At 34.2% G+C, this 17,502-nt stretch overlaps 1 protein-coding gene across 1 annotated transcript in view; it reads left to right on the top strand.

Moving 5' to 3' along the window:
* The first annotated feature begins 53 nt into the window (after nt 1-53).
* The window catches only part of GCC2 (GRIP and coiled-coil domain containing 2), a 35,104-nt gene continuing 17,655 nt past the window's right edge, over nt 54-17,502 (top strand). Inside the window, exons 1-7 of the mRNA XM_082751332.1 lie at nt 54-134; nt 1,467-1,534; nt 5,942-6,046; nt 6,799-9,264; nt 10,177-10,246; nt 11,622-11,722; nt 11,817-11,915. Coding sequence (XP_082607458.1) covers nt 98-134; nt 1,467-1,534; nt 5,942-6,046; nt 6,799-9,264; nt 10,177-10,246; nt 11,622-11,722; nt 11,817-11,915 — 2,946 coding nt within the window. The 5' untranslated portion in view covers nt 54-97. The remainder of the gene's footprint in view (nt 135-1,466; nt 1,535-5,941; nt 6,047-6,798; nt 9,265-10,176; nt 10,247-11,621; nt 11,723-11,816; nt 11,916-17,502) is intronic.

The following is a 17,502-nucleotide window of genomic DNA, read 5'->3' as shown; positions in this document are numbered from 1 at the left end:
AATAGAAACATGAGTTATAACAAACTGGTAACATCATTACACCTTTTAGCTGGAAACATTGCCCAAGGAAGATCTTATCAAGTTTGCCAAGAAACAGATGATGATAATACAGAAAGCTAAATCCAGATGTACAGGTATTAAGTTGAAAATACTCATCTTCACCACGATCTCATTGAAACACGGTTAAAAATAGTGGGTTTTTAATAGTATATTAGCTTATTTTGTTTACCGGTATATCCAATAAAATCATAATTATAATGAATCTATATTATTTAACATTTTAACCATTTGCCTGTGATTTTTTTTTCCCATTTCATGTCTCTAAACTGTAGTTATCTTTGAATTATTAAAATAAAATCAGGGAAGAGGATCTTGAAAAAAATTGTTAAAATTAAGCACTTTTTTTTTTTTTTTTTTACTTCGTTTGGATTGTATATTGATCTGAAAAAGCATTTTTTCCCCTAGAGCAATCAGTTGAAATGTTAGAGACATAAGGTTGTGAGCCCAAAGAGGCAAAAAGAGTCCTCAAGTAAAGTAATAAAAGATTTCCATTCCTGGAATGTTGAAGTATATTTATTTGCTGAAGTTGATTGATTGCTATTCACCCTTATATTCCAAAAGGATGTAGATATTAGTATCCTTTTTAATATGTGTGGTGAGGCCATGAATTTCCAATGATTAACAAATGTTAACTGCCCAGCCTTAAAGCCAAGATTTATTTTCTACTGGAAAAGGTCAAATTGTGTTTAGGGAGGTTGGATCAGCTTGTGTTAAAGAGAGTAATGGATTTAGAAAAGTGTTCTAGGCTCCAGACCTAGACATGAGTTAATGAAATAGGTTAGCATTTATGCTTAACATGAGGTTAGTTGTTGCTTTAAGATTATACAGTAAGAAGTTATTTACAACTAAAATAATATGTCTGGGATTTGCTTCAGAAGTATCAGGATGGGTAAGAAAAAAGGAAAAGGGAGAAGTAAATATAGGTTGGGATGAAATAAGAATCCATGTAATAATTGCTGAATTAAGGTGTTGGGTGTATTAATCATGAGTTTTTCGTAAGAAAAAGGAAAGTAAAATGTCATACTAGGTAAAGTTAATACTTTCTCAAAATACCTGCCATTTAGAAACAAGATGGGATTGGGAGGGAGACAAACCATAAGTGACTCTTAATCTCACAAAACAAACTGAGGGTTGCTGCGGGGAGGGGGTTTGGGAGAAGGGGGTGGGATTATGGACATTGGGGAGGGTATGTGCTTTGGTGAGTGCTGTGAAGTGTGTAAACCTGGTGATTCACAGACCTGTACCCCTGGGGATAAAAATATATTATGTTTATAAAAAATTAAAAAAGAAAAAAAAAATCTGCCATTTAAATGTATTCTGATTTACAGTATTTTTTAAGAATGTACTTACCACTTCAGATAATAATTTCTTCATTTCTGAACTGTTTTTTTTAAATAACTATTTAGAACTGGAGAAAGAAATTGAGGAATTGAAATCAAAGCCTGTTGCTGGAGGAACTGATGATATTATTAAGGTAATGCAGCGGTTGCAAATATCGCTTTAATCTTTATGTATTTAGTTAGAGGAAATGTCTAATGACAAACCAGATTTCCTTTAAAGCTGTCAGTCTGCCAGAGCCGTCTGGCTTTCTGTCCCTGTTTTTTTACTCCCTCCCTGCCCTTGGTTAAGTTTTTTACCTCTGGTTGCCTGTCAAAAGAGTTAAATGACCCCTTCGTCCCTTTCTGTTCTAAAATGAGTGTGTGTTCCTCTCGTCTTTATCCCACATACTCTGTAATTAGGAGTTTGCCTTAATCACAGCCCTGCTCTTCCCTCCCCCCCTCAGAAGACCCATGCTCAGGAATTTGATGATGATTTTTAGGTTGATAAATACATATCATCTATTACATATAATAGACCTATATCCCTGGATGTGACTACTGACATTTATAGCTGTTTGGGGAAAGAAATATTCACCCATTTTTCTTATCTTCATATTCATATTCAGACCAAATCCCCTTGCCTGGACAACCAGTGGCAGCACTGTTCTTCAGGACTTTTAACTTTAGAGACTCTTCAGTTTTCCTGTTTCCTTTATCCTCTACATGTGTCAGCCACCAGTGACTTCTCGTTCTTTCAGGATAGTGCTGCAATTTATCAGTATGCTTTTTCCATTTCTATGGCTGTATGCTAAATGCCTCATGTCATACTTGACTTTTTTTGATACCTCCTTAACCAGGCTCTCTTTTCTCTGTTAAGTTTTGAGTGCTCTTGCCAGATCATAGGGTACTATTTTTATTTTGGTACTCCCTGTCAAAGAAGGTTATCCTTATTTATATGCCCTTAATCCTGACTGACAGCCTCCTCACCCCCAGTTTGGCCTAACCTTCTTTACAGTTTCTTTTACTTCTCAAAGCTCTGCAGTAATTATCTTCCTTTTTTATATTTATAATTTGAGTCTTGATACCTGTTCTTTGATTATACATTTATAAATAATCATATTCTTTTACTAAGGGCCTGTGAGCAGTGTACAACTGAAGGACTCCCAGAGAGTTACTGTAAGAAAGCTTTAAATCCCGATGCATATTATGCACTTGCTTTGTTCTTTATTTAGCTAAGACAGTATATAAAGCTTGCACAGTGTGCACAAATACCATTTGGATTCACAGTGTACTGATTTACTTAAGTATTACTGAATTCATAGTAGTTTTCTTTGCTTATTTGGTCATTTTGTATTTTCTTAATCAGTGATAGCTAAAGTAAAACTACTTGATATTTACCTAAGAGTGTTGACTCTAGAGCCAGACAACCTGATTCAGATCTTTGGGTCTCTGCTCTGCCATGTACTACCTATATGGCCATAGCTAAGTTTCTTCCCTTTTAGCTCCTTCACCTGTAGACTAGAGAAAATAATAATACCTACTTTTCATAGAGGTGTTGCATTTTGAGTTAATACATGCTTAGCACTTAAAATTGCATCTGTCACATAAGTTCTCAATAATTAATTATAGGGACACCTGGGTGGCTCAGTTCGTTAAGCATCTACCTTTGGCTCAGGTCATGATCATAGGGTCCTGGGATCAAGTCCTGCATTGGGCTCCCTGCTCAGTGGGTAGCCAGCTTCTCCAAGAACTCTCTGTGCTTCCCCTGTTTGCACTCCCCCCACTTTGTACCTACTATCTCTCACTATCTCTCTCTCTCACATAAATAAATCCTTTTTAAAAATAACTTATTGTAATTATGTTACTGGCATATTTTGTTTGTTGGTGTATTTAACACATACACACCAAAAGGGGGGTTTTGTATTTGAATAGAGAACCACGGAGGCTTCTTTCTAATTTAGTATCAGTTAACTCTTAGCCCTTGAAATACTTGTTATACACTTGCATTCCAAAATATCTAAATATCTGCTCTGTATTTTCTTCTTATCCCCAATTGGTGTATTCTCCCTTTCTGTCAAAACTACTGAAGAGGAGATTAGAAAATTTGCCCAAATTAACGAGCTTTACTTTTCAAGTTAATTTCATATTAAAGCATGTTACCCTCACCATTCAAGTTTCAGAAAGTAACTTAGTTAAAATTCATGGGAACAAAACCTTTGGCTTGTAATTCTAATGAGAGAAGTACTTCGGGGAGTGATTGAAAGAGATATATATCAGTTATTTCATTGCTATCTGTAATTTTTCTGTTTTAGAAAAATCCTATACTGTGATGTAATGTATTCTCTACACCTCTGGAAAACTTCTTGCCAAGTTTTATCTCTTCATTGGGAAAAGTACCCTGAAAAAATGTGGCTCTGCATACAGAACTTTCTGTTTTTCATGTAAATCTTAAAAATTTGTGTCTTTTAAAAAAAGTTTTAATTATAATTAAAATTTCTGGAAATCATCTTATTTCTGGTAGTGATCTTCTAGTGCATTGGGATACATCTAAATTTTTATTCAAAGCTGAATGCTTGACGTTTATTTTAAAAATAGGAATAATAATCCATATTTTCCATGTCAAAATTTGAAGTGAACTTACATGCTGCTTCCAAAGGCAAGAAGGTGAAAACTGCATGTTAAGAGAATGGAATTTCTAGTACAGTCATCTTTGTTACTATCTCTTTGCTGGAATCAAATCTATGTTGGCTGTTCTCAGTTAATGGCCTCTCTGTATCTCCTAAATTTAATAAATGTATTTAGGCTTCCCCTGATATTTAGCAATCAGAAGTTTATATTGCAATGCATTATGTAGTGTGAAAAACTAATTTTAAAACTAAAATTGTTTTAACCAAAGTAATATACACATGTATTTACAAGTAATGCTAATAACTAAAGAGCTTATTGTGATACTAAGTAACTTGTGGGTATTATTTCTGTTTCTAAATAATATGGTTGTAATGCTATTCCTTGATTTATTCGCTTTAGCCATTTAGTTATTAATTTGCCATTACAGCAGATGAAAATTTAGCTATCTTTCATAGCAGCTCCTACTTTAGAATGGTCAAAGCGATCAGATAATCTTTCCCATTTTTTTCCTGGACCACCTCCTTCTAGAGCCTTCTGTCCTGCACTAATTTGTTCTTGTCATTCTCTGTGTCTGCCGCAGTGTTCCTGGAACTGGCCTTGTGCCGTGATCCTGTGAATTTCTACACTGCTTTCCTGTATTGGCCCCTATTTGCTAGGTGATATGTCATTGACTTTCTTGGTTAACCTCATCTTTGTAGAGCATGTCCTTCAATCGCATCCTAAGAAGGGATGGAAAATGTTGTCAGCCCATATTTTAAAATAGCTTTAATCTGCCCTTGTCTGAATAATGGCTATAACTTGATAGAAAACTCTAAATTTTCTGCGTGTTTTTTTTTTATTAAAGTTTTTCTTTATTTCATGTAAGTTCAGAGGCAAGCAGATCTAGGGTGATAGTGGACTAACACTTCATATTTTAACATTTATCTAGATTTTAACCTTTAGAATTAATCTGGATTCATGGTGAATTAGACTTATGATTTTCCTGTTTGTAAAGTCCTTGGATATTTGTATCAAGTTATGCAAATTTTATAGAATAACTTGGAAATCCCTTCTTATTTTGTCTGAACAAGTTCATATGTAATTGGATAATCTGTTCTTCGAAAATTTGATGGAATCCACCTGTAAAACTTCCTTCTGTTTGGTAGACAACTTTTAAACCACTAGTTTGATTTTTAAGTAGTTGTAGTATTAATTGTGCTTTTTAATTTTTTCCTTGAGTTACTGAAGCTGTATTTTTCCACCAACTTTTATTCCTTTCACTTCACTTTTTATTATTGTTGCCAAATAATTGTTCATAATATTCTAACTATTGTATCTCTGATTTATATGTAGATATGTTTTATTTTTATTTTTATGATTGTGACTTATGTCTTCTCTTGGTCAGTCTTATTAATTGTTTCATTAGCATTTTTTTTTTCAAAGAACTGACTCTTGATTTAGTTTCTGTTTCATTAACTTCTGATCCTGTTTAATTTCTGCAGAGAACAAACCTGTCTCTGAGGAAGACAGGACACGGGTGATTTCTTGCCTATTATTCTAACCACTTCCTGTTGAGATTTTCAACCTATCCCCAATTTTTTAATCCCATACATTATACTTACCTTAACAGTATCTGGGGCCTCCAGTTTCCGAGCATTTAGTTTTCTAGAGTATTTGCCAGCTTCTTATATATGTTTCCTTGTAAAGGTACTGTAAGTTATACTTTTCCTCCTTCTAATTCAGTTCATCCTTCACTTTTCAGTTTTCAAAAAATATGGTGAAATTTTCCATACCCTCACCTCTTTTCTCCTTTTCTCTTTGTTCTTTTGTGTAGACCTTTTTAAGTCTTTTATCCTTACTTTAGTGTGGTTTGGAAAAAGTGAAGAGAAAATTATGCATGTGGTCAATCCACCATATTTAACCTCAGGCAAACAAATCATCCTGTTCCAAAACAGGCATTGACTGAACGTCTGGATGCCCTTCTTCTGGAAAAAGCAGAGACTGAGCAACAGTGTCTTTGTCTGAAAAAGGAAAATATTAAGATGAAGCAAGAAGTTGAGGTAAGGTGACCATTTGAGGTTAGTTTTTTTAATTTGTTAACTAACATACTCATGAATTTTAGAGCTAAGACCTTAACAAGCATCTGATCTGATGACTTAATAATTTATAAGGAAACAAATTGATAGCTAAAAAAAATAAGATCACCTGGCTACCTAGAAGTGGACCCAACATTGTTGCATTGCTTAATCTTCCTTATTGCTATAATGTCATTCTTTATTAAAAATTAATAAAGATTACTTATTTTGTGAAACAAATACTTAAGTATTTGTTTCAAGTACTTAAGTAACAAGTACTTAAGTAAACAAGTACTTAAGTAAATTGATTCTCACACATACTCTAAATATCATTATCTATTCAGTTCTAAGATACTGGGTCTGGGCTCACTTTCTCCAGAAGTTCCTTATTATTTTATTCAGGAGATACTAATTAAAGTCTTGACTTAATGCAACTTATATAATTATCACTTTTTAAGGAAATTAAACTCCGATTTCTTATTTCTTAGTTACTACTTTGTGTTATTTGTTTTTTTAGTCATTACTTTGGATAGCATATTCAGTACTGTTGATATGCAGTATATTGTCATACTTAAGGTAGTCACAGCCTGCACAGACTTCTTGGAATCTCAGTATCATATTTCTCTATGTACATTTTTGCTCACTTCCTTTTTTAATTGGCCTGTGGCTAATATTTTTCCTGAAAGCAGGTGTTTCTTTTGTCTTAAATAATTGTTGTGTGCTTGTGTTTATAATAGGATTCTATAACTAAGATGGAAGATGTACATAAGGAGTTTGAAGAATCGCAAAGAAACTATGTGAAAGAAATTGAAAATCTGAAAAATGAATTAGTGGCAGTACATTCCAACCATAGTGAAGATAAAGCTAACTTGCAAAAGGAACTGGAAGAAGCAACCAAAAAACAGTTAGAACTTTATGAACAACTTAAATTTCAGGGTGACTCTGAAGATAATGTTAAAAAACTACAAAAGGCGATTCAGAATATTAGGCCAGCCTTTGAGGAGCAAATTTTATGTCTGCAAAAACAATTAAGAGCTGCCACAAATGAAAAGGAAAAAGAAATTACTCATCTCCAAGAAGTCATTGAGGCTAATTCGCAGCATTACCAAAAAGATATTAATAGTTTGCAAGAAGAGCTTTTGCAGCTGAAGGTTACACATCAAGAGCAGGTTAAAGAATTGATGTGCCAAATTGAAGCATCTGCTAAAGAACATGAAGCGGAAGTAAATAATTTAAACCAGTTAAAGGAGAATTTAGTCAGACAATGTGAGGCAACTGAGAAGGACATTCAAGAGAAATATGAATGTGAATTAGAAAACTTAGAGAATGTGCCAAGTGCAAACCATGAAAATCAGATGTGTCCTTTGGTCTTACAAGAGGATGCTTTTGTAGAACAAGTAGTAAACGAAAAAGTCAAACGTTTAGAAAATACTTTAAAGGAACTGGAGTCTCAACATAGTATCTTAAAAGATGAGGTAACTTATATGAATAATCTCAAATTAAAACTTGAAATTGATGCACAACATATAAAGGATGAGTTTTTTCATGAACGGGAAGACTTGGAATTTAAAATTAATGAATTGTTGCTAGCTAAAGAAGAACAGAGCTGTGTAATTGAAAAATTAAAGTCTGAGCTAGAAGATTCAAATAAACAATTTTGCTGTACTATAGAACAACATAACAAAGAAGTACAGAGTCTTAAGGAACAGCATCAAAAAGAAATATCAGAACTAAATGAGACATTTTTGTCAGGCTCAGAAAAAGAAAAATTAACATTAATGTTTGAAATACAGGGTCTTAAGGAGCAGTGTGAAAACCTACAGCAGGAAAAGCAAGAAGCAATTTTAAATTATGAGAGTTTGCGAGAGATTATGGAAATCTTACAAACAGAACTGGGGGAATCCGCCGGGAAAATAAGTCAAGAGTTTGAATCAATGAAGCAACAACAAGCATCTGATGTTAATGAACTTCAGCAGAAGCTCAGAACTGCTTTTAATGAAAAAGATGCTCTTCTTGAAACTGTGAATCGTCTCCAGAGAGAAAATGAAAAGTTATCCCAACAAGAATTAGTACCAGAACTTGAAAGTACCATAAAAAGTCTTCAAGAAAAGAATGAAGTATGTTTAGTTAGTCTCAGTCAGAAAGATAACATGTTACAAGAATTTGAAGCAAAGATAAGTTCTCTTACTGAGGAAAAAAATATTTTTGCAAGTAAAATAAAATCTTCTCATGAAGAGATGGATAATCTCCATAAAAAATATGAAGAGGAAGAAAAATTAATTAAAGAACTTAGGGAAAAAGTGGAGCAAACTAGCCAGTACAACAGTGAACTAGAACAAAAGGTAAATGAATTAACAGGAGAACTAGAAGAAACTTTAAAAGAAAAGGATCAAAATAGCCAAAACCTAGAGAAGCTTAAGATTCAATTAAAAACTATTTCTGAAGACAAAGAAGCACTGTCATCTGAACTAAAGTCTCTTTATGAGAAAAATGAAAGATTAAGTTCAGAAAAGAATCAGTTAAATAGGGATTTAGAGGCTTTCCTGTCCCAAAAAGATTTTATGCTTAAGGAACACCTTTCTGAATTAGAAAAGAAACTTCAGTTAGTTGTTACAGAACGAGATAATTTAAGTACACTGCTTGAAAATGAGCATGTTCAGAAGTTATCTGTCAAAACTCAGTTGTATGGTTTTCTTAAGCAGATGGAGTCCAAAATTTCTGAAGAAAACAAAGAGCAAGATGTCGCGAATGTTCTGCAAGCTATAGGTGAATCCTTAACTAAAATAAATGAGGAAAAACACAACTTGATTTTTCAATATGATAAAAGAGTAGCAGAGTTAGAGAAAAAGATTGAGTGCCTTCAAGAAGAAAACGTGGTTCAGTATGAAGAACTTCGGTCTTTACTAAGAGACCATGAACAAGAGAAAGTTCTCTTAAGGAAAGAGTTAGAAGAAACACTGTCACGTAAGGAGGTCTTGCAGTCTGATCTTCTAGAAATGAAGAATGCTAATGAAAAAACAAGACTTGAAAATCAGAATCTTTTAAGTCAAGTTGAAGAAGCCTCTCAAAAATTATGTAGCAAAGATGAAACCCATGGTGTAAAAGAACAATGTTTTGTAAAGGAACTTGAAAATCTGAGGCTGTCACTAGAACAAAAAGAAGCTGAATTAGAGGATGTGAAAGCAGAGTTGTTGTCATTAAAGGTATTATTATTTCAATTTTATTAATTTAAATAAATTCTTAATTCTATTCCTAGATTCTACAAAATATGTACATTGAATTTTTATTTGAAGTTAGAAGTAAATTTTCATCAGTTAAGCTCAAGTGACAATTTTCTGAAAGTACATTACATATTTTCATGTTGTATATCCTTTGTCCACATTGGTCACTTTTTATTTTGATCACTTTAGAATCTTGATCTTACATAAGATTAAATGATTAAGGGCTTAAATGTCTTGGTCAAAATCATCCATCCAGTCACCATCAAAAACTAGAACATGAAAAGAATTTCATTCTTGTGTGACATACATAATACTTTTTTTTTTAAAGATTTTATTTATTTATTTGATAGATCACAAGTAGGTAGAGAAGCAGACTGGGGGTGGAGGCGTGAGAAGCAGGCTCCCTGCTGAACAGAGAGCCCAATGCGGGACTCAATGCCAGAACCCCAAGATCATGAGCCAAGCCAAAGTCAGAGGCTCAACCCACTGAGCCACCCAGGCGCCCTACATAATACTTTAATTCTTAAAGAGCACTGTTGAGCAGGAAACTGGGCTATTGCAGTGTTTAACTTCAGCCAAAATTTTAGATTTTTCTCCAAAAATTTATGAAAGTATGATGAACTATAATCATTTAATCTTTTCCTTATTGCATTATGTGTTTTATATGTGTCAGGTTGTTCATCTTGGCCTTGGATACTACTGTTTTTTTTTTTTATAGTAAATACTGTATGCATGATAAAGTCAGTATTACCTGGTCTATCAAGGTAAGAAAAAGACTTCATCAAATTGCTTTTTATGTGAATTTTCTTTAATGAGAATATTTTCAGGCATGACATGATAGTTCATCATGGGGAATGAAGTGATTTTTTTTCTTGTTTTTCCTATAAAATCTAGGATACCTTAGAGAAATCACCTGTGGAAAATAATCAATCTTCTTTAGTAAAAGAGCTGGAAGAGAAAATAGGTAAGTGTGGTTTTGCCTATGACGTTGCAGTGAATTACACACATTCTTCTAGTGTTAGAGTCTATTGAGAAATGTGGTAACCAGTTAATGAGTTGTTAAATCTTAATAACTAGCTGTCTCTTTCTTTCTTTCTTTCTTTCTTTTTTTTAAGATTTTATTTATTTGAGAGAGAGATCACAAGTGGGCAGAGAGGCAGGCAGAGAGAGAGGGGGAACAGGCTCCCCACTGAGCAGAGAGCCCGATACAGGGCTTGATCCCAGAACCCTGAGATCACGACCTGAGCCGAAGGCAGAGGCTTAACCCACTGAGCCACCCAGGTGCCCCTAGCTGTCTCTTTCTAATGTCCCCATTCTTGCTTCTTTGCCATCTGCTTGCCTTCCCTTCCAAAATCATATCCTATGTAATCCTATGTAATTTCCTATGTAATCCAAAGGACTGATGTGATTCCCTTTATAAATGGTTCTATGATTGTCTTGGGACTTTTCATTGATTTAGCAAATTTTGTTTGAAGGCCAGGCTATGGTAATAGCAGAGTGACTAAGATGCAGACCATGTCTTCAGAGAGTTCAATGCCAGAAGGGGCTGTCATTGCAGTAGTTTGAGGTGTGGACAAGATACAGTGCTGGCACTACAGGAAGGCAGGATTAACTGTCTGTCTTGAGTTAGGAAAAACATCACAAAATAGGCTATACTTTCATTGTGTCTTGAAGAATGAGATATTTGACAAGAGAAGAGGCAAGAGGGAACAGGCGCATGTATGTTAACATATATAACATCAGGGAGCATACCAAGAAATTCCTGAGGGAGAGGAGTCCCATCACAAAAGCAGTAGAACGTGTGCAGAGCAGTTGGGACTTTCTCCTAATGCATCTTCATCAAACTAACATTATGGGGTAGCTATTTTATTCCCCTTTAGAAATGAAGAAACAGATACTTTTAAGTGTTAAGTAATGTGACCATAATGCTTCAGTTTAGTGCCCAGTTAGTCTGGTGGGGGAGAGGGAGAGGAGGAAGTTGAAGATTTTATGATGAATCCTATTTTTCTTGTGGTGGATGATTGGAGCAAGTAGAGTTAGATGAGATTAGGAGCTCAGTTTGAGACATGTTTAAATAACACCCCAAATGGAGATGTCATGTAGATTGCTAAATATGCAGGAAATGAACATTTTTTACATTGTTTGCCTTGCTTAGGTAATGAATAAGCTTTCACTTTAAAAATATTAATATTTTTGCTACTTATTTCAGTACTTTTAATTCCAGATTACAGATTTTATGTTCCTGATTAAAGGTTAATTTCTAAGGCCAAAGTAAGTAAATAATTTGGATTTTTTTCCCGTTAGAGTTCATGTATAATTCTTTCATTTTGTGTTTTTAGGATATCTGGAAAAAGAATCCAAAGAGAAGGAGGAAAAAATAAATAAGATAAAACTGGTTGCTGTGAAGGCAAAGAAAGAACTAGATTCTAGCAAAAAAGAGGTAAGGGGACTTAAAAATGCAAGATTCAAGAATCTTACATGTTAGAAAATTTAATTTTTCTCTCCGTAAAAAACTTACCATATATTTAAAATAGGCTCAGACTCTACGGGAAGAGCTAGAATCTGTTCGATCAGAAAAGGATCAGTTGTCTACTTCCATGAGAGATCTCATTCAAGGAGCAGAAAGCTATAAGGTAAAAGTAGTTATTTTAATAGCAAGTTATGTTTGTAACTTCTAAATTAAGGAATATTATTAGAAATGTAAAACTCTTGTCCATAACACAGTCACCTTGTACTTTTCAGTGAATCCTTTTTTTCCTGTTGTTTTTGTGTAATGTGGTAGCATCCTAGTATCAAGATTTTAAGTGTCTAAGCTTTAAAGTTCTTTCAAGCTATTATTTTTTAAAACTAAAATTCTGTTTTGGGATTTCCTAATAAAATAAGTAACAAAAAAGATGGCTATTATTACTGTTATTATTTTATATTCTGGCCAAGTGAATAAATTGAAAGCTCAAATAACAGGTTTAAAAGGAAAATGAATGAATTATTTGGAGGTAATAATGCTTGTCAACCTAACATGAGAATCTATTATAAAAATATAAAATGAGACTGTAATGACATCATTAAATGTAAAATAAAAACCATTGCGTTCTTTTATGTATCTATTCAGCAAATATTTGTACAGTCAGGCCAAATACTGAGTTCTAGGGAGATGCAGCCAACCAAATACAGTAATTTCCCTCCCACTTAGGACTTAAATTTCAGTGGCAATAATAGACAAGTAGACCAAAATTTAAGAAACTTACTGTGTAGAACAATAAAAGAGGGTGGTAAGGATAAAAGGATAAGTGGGACTAATTGAACAAAGAAAATTCCATAGTAGCCAAAAAATAAAATTTTGGAAGAACGTTAATGAGAAAACTTGGCCTTCATGAAGAAAACTGCAAAACAAATATATGGCAACTATTATTATTTGAAATACTAGTTTTCAGGTTGGTTTATATGCTCCAAAACAATTTCACTAAAAATCTAGGATTTTTTTTGATCGGGCAATCTTGATAATTCAAGATTTCAAATGGAAAATACGCTTATAAGAGTAGTTAATACTTTTTATTTATTTTTTTTTTTAAAGATTTTATTTATTTATTTGACAGAGAGAAATCACAAGTAGATGGAGAGGCAGGCAGAGAGGGAGAGAGGAAAGCAGGCTCTCTGCTGAGCAGAGAGCCCGATGCGGGACTCGATCCCAGGACTCTGAGATCATGACCTGAGCCGAAGGCAGCGGCTTAACCCACTGAGCCACCCAGGCGCCCCAGTTAATACTTTTTAAAATGAAAAAGGAAAATGGACATCTTGATTTAGCAGATGCTAAAATTTTATTAGGAAACCATAATAAAGTGATACAGGTCTGATATAAAAATAGGACATTAACAGAAGATACAGAGACTTCTATCTGACAACAAATGCTTCTAGGCCAGGCTCCCTTCTAAGCACTTTACTTTTCTTTATCACACTTAATTCTGGAAAGAACCCCAAGAAATATGTTACTAACGTTGCCAGGTTACAAGTGAGAAATCCAAGGCAGAAAGAGATTAAGAGACTCAAATCACAGAGCAAGTAACATAGTAAAGCCAGGATTGGATTCAGGCGGTGTGGTTCCAGATCTGTTCTAATACCAAACTTAGTTGGTATACTAAACTTTGCTACATACTATTCCAGTGAAATTTGAAAACATAGAAGCCAACAAAGAAGGAATTAAATAACTACTTTAGAATAATTGAGTCAGATTTTTACTTCACTCCCACACACCAGAATAAATCCTAGATGGATTTAAAGAATTTTGTCAAATGTGGAAGGGATTTTTAAAAACCTAGTATAAGACACTTAAATCATTTGAGTGCTGGATATGAAATACATATTCTTTCTTAAAAACTTAAAGCAATTAAAGAAGTTACAAAGAAAAAGATAGACTGCACTATAATAAAATATAAAATTAACATGAAAATATGACAAGAGATTAATATCCTTAATATATAAAGGTATCTAACAAATTCATTTTTTAAAACACTTATTTGAAGTTTAAATATAGGCTTATTTGTCTTTTATGAGCCATTAGTAGCTTGCTTCTTTCAATTTTAGGAATCCCATAACGTATTTTATTAATTTCCTGCATGGGTAGACCAGGTATGCCAAATTTTTTGTTTAAAATATATATTTCAAAAGACTGAAAAAAGAACAGACTATCAAAGAACTGTGGGACAAGAACTGAAAGTGTAACTGCATTATGAGAATACTCATAGGAGAAGAAAGACATGCCTTTCAACAAACGTAAAAAGTTCTTTGGAAAATGATACAGGTCAGACTCAGAAAAGGCAACACAATATTGAAGAAGAACAAAACAGGAGGATTAATCTGACCTCAAGACTTAGAATAACACTACAGCGATCAAGACAGTGGCTTTGGTGAAAGAATAAATAAATAGATCAGTGGAACAGAATAGAGAACCCAGAAATAGACCCACATAAATATAGTCAACTGTTCTTTGACAGTGGAGCAAAGATAATCTTTTCAACAAATGGTGCTGGAACAACTGGACATGCACATTCAGAACAAATGGAATCTAGATACAGACCTTATGTCCTTCACAAAAATTAACTCAAAGTGAACACAAACCTAAATGTAAAAACATAAAACTGTGATATGCCTAGAAGATAGAAGAATGAAACCTAGAAATGTGGGTATGGCAGTGACTTTTTAGATAGAACACCAAAGGCATGATCCATGAAAGAATTGATAAGCTGTATATACTTCATTTAAATTACAAATTTCTGTTCTGTGAAAGATAATAGAATGAGAAGGCATAGACTGGGAGAAAATACTTGCAAAGGACATATATATGGTGAAGGACTGTTACCCCAAAATACACAAAGAACTACTGAAACTCAACAGTAAGAAAACAGAAACCTGATTTTTTAAATGGACCAAAAACTTCACGGATACCACACTAAAGATGATAAAGAGATGGCAAATGAGCATATGAATACAAATGAAAACAATGAGATAACCTATAATCTCATATCACACCTATTAGAATGACCAAAATCTTAAACATCAACACCATCAAATGCTGACAAGGACTTGGAGCAATAGGAACTCTCATTTGGGAACTCTGGTGGTGATGCAAAGGAGTAAGTACAGTCATTTGGGGAGTTTTGCAGTTTCTTACAAAACTAAACCTACTCTTCTTACCATACAATCTAGTAGTAACCATTGATATTTACCCAATGCAGTTGAAAACTTATATCCACACAAAAATCTATACATAGGTGTTTATAGCAGTTATATTTATAATTGCCAAAATTTGGGGAAAACCAAAGTAGTCTTCAGTAGGTGACTAGATAAGCTGTGGTACATTCAAACAGTGGAGTATTATTCAGCACTAAAAAGAAATGAGCTATCAAGCCATGAAAAGGTGTGGAGGAAACTTACATGTTTCTAAGCAAAAGAAGCCAATCTGAAAAGTCTATAATAATGTATGATACCAAATATATGACATTCTGGAAAAGGCAAAAGACGGTTGAAAAAAAATCAGTGGTACCCAGGGGTATGTGGGAGAAATGGATAAATAGGTAGGGGGCGGGGAATGGAAAAAGGAGAAATGGAAATGGGTGGAAAAATTCTCTATGAATTTTTAGCTTATGGCACTGTCTCTATGATAATCTGTAATGGTGGATGTATGTCATTTTTTAAATTTGTCCAAACCTAGAGAATATATAACACCAAAAGTGAACCCTAATGTAAACTCTGGATATTGGAGGATGACATGTCCTTGAAAGGTCACCGGTTACAATAAGTAGACCACCATGGTGAGGCTTATTGCTAATGTCAGAGGCTCTGCATTTGGGGTGGAGGGGTAATGGGAAATCTCTATACTTTCCTCCTAATTTTGGTGTGAAGCTAAAACTCTAAATTTTCTCAGTCTTTGTGTAAATTGAGTAAAAATGAGTTCCATTTGTGATAAACATCAAGATTTAAGATTAAATCAGCAATGCTGATATGTTTAAGGATGATGATCATTAAAAGCAAAACAAAGCTGGAAACATCACATCTGGACTTCAAGCTATATAACAAACTGTAGTCATCGAGACAGCGTGCTACTGGCACAAAAACAGACACATGGATCAATGGAGAAGAATAGAAAACCCAGAAACAGACCCACAACTAGCTGGTCAACTAATCTTTGAGAAAGCTGAAATGAGTACTCAATGGAAAAAGTCTCTTCAACAAATGATTTTGGGAAACCTGGACAACAACTTACAAAAGAATAAAACTGGACCACTTTCTTACACTATACACAAAAATAAGTTCAAAATGAATGGAAAACTTAAATGTGAGACAGGAAACCATCAAAATCCTAGAGGAGAACAAAGGCAGCAACCTCTTTGACCTCAGCCATCTCAGCTTCTTACTAGACATCTTGTTGGGAGCAAGGGAAACAAAAGCAAGAATGAACTATTGGGATTTCATCAAGACAAAAAGCTTCAATGCAGAAAAGGAAGCAACAAAACTAAAAGGCAGCCTATGGAATGGGAGAAGGTATTTGCAAATGACATACCTGGTAAAGGGTTAGTATCCAAAATCTGTAAAGATCTAATCAAATTAAAAAAAATAAATAAATAATCCAGTTAAGAAATGGGCAAACATTTTTCCAAAGAAGACATCCAGATGACTAGCAGATACTTTTTTTTTTTTAAAGATCTTTATTTATTTGTCAGAGAGAGTGCCCAAGAGCACAAGCAGGGGGAGCGGCAGGCTCCCCACTGAGCAGGACCCTAGTATCATGACCTGAGCCGAAGGCAGAGTGAGCCACCCAGGCATTCCTAGCAGATATGTTCTAAAAAGTTGCTTAACATCAGTCATCCTCAGGGAAATACAAATCAAAACCACAATGAGATGCCACCTCACTCTTGTCAGAATAGCTAAAATTAACAAATCAACAGATGTTGGTGAGGATGTGGAGAAAGGGCAACCTCTTAAACTGTTGGTGGAATGCAAACTGATGCAGCTACTCTGGAAAACAGTATGGAGGTTCCTCGAAAAGTTAAAAATAGAACTACCATAATACCCAGCAATTGCACTACTAGGTATTAACCCAAAGACTACAAAATTAGTGATTCAAAGGGGTGCAAGCACCCTGATATTTATAGCAGCATTATCAACAATAGCCAAACTATGAAAGAGCCCAGATGTCCATTGACAGATGAATGGATAAAAACGATGTGGCGTATATATACGATAGAATGTTACTCACCCATCAGAAAGAATGAAGTCTTGCCATTTGCAACGATGTGGGTGGAGCTAGTTTATTGTGCTAAGCACCATAAGTCAGAAAAACGCAAATACCTTATGATGTCACTCATATGTCAAATTTAAGAAACAAAACAGATGAACAGAGGGGAAAGGGAAAAGACAGGAATGCAAACCATAAGAGACTCTTAAATGTAGAGAAAAAACTGAGGGTGGGTGGGGGACAGGCTAAATGAATGATTAGTAAGTATTAAGGAAGGCAGTTGTGATGAGCACTATGTATTATATATAAGTAATGAATCACCAAATTCTACACCTGAAACTGATTTTACCATATGTATTAACTAGTATTTAAATAAAAAATGAAATTTTTGCACTACTGGGTATTTACCCTAAAGATACAAACATGGTGATCCAAAGGGGCACGTGCACCCGCATGTTTATAGCAGCAATGTCCACAATAGCCAAACTATG

The sequence above is a fragment of the Mustela nivalis genome (genome assembly GCF_964662115.1).
Source record: "Mustela nivalis genome assembly, contig: HAP1_SCAFFOLD_2905, whole genome shotgun sequence".
Taxonomy (NCBI): Eukaryota; Metazoa; Chordata; class Mammalia; order Carnivora; family Mustelidae; genus Mustela; species Mustela nivalis.
The sequence above is the reverse complement of the archived record's forward strand: the minus strand, read 5'-3'. Positions and strand labels throughout refer to the sequence as shown.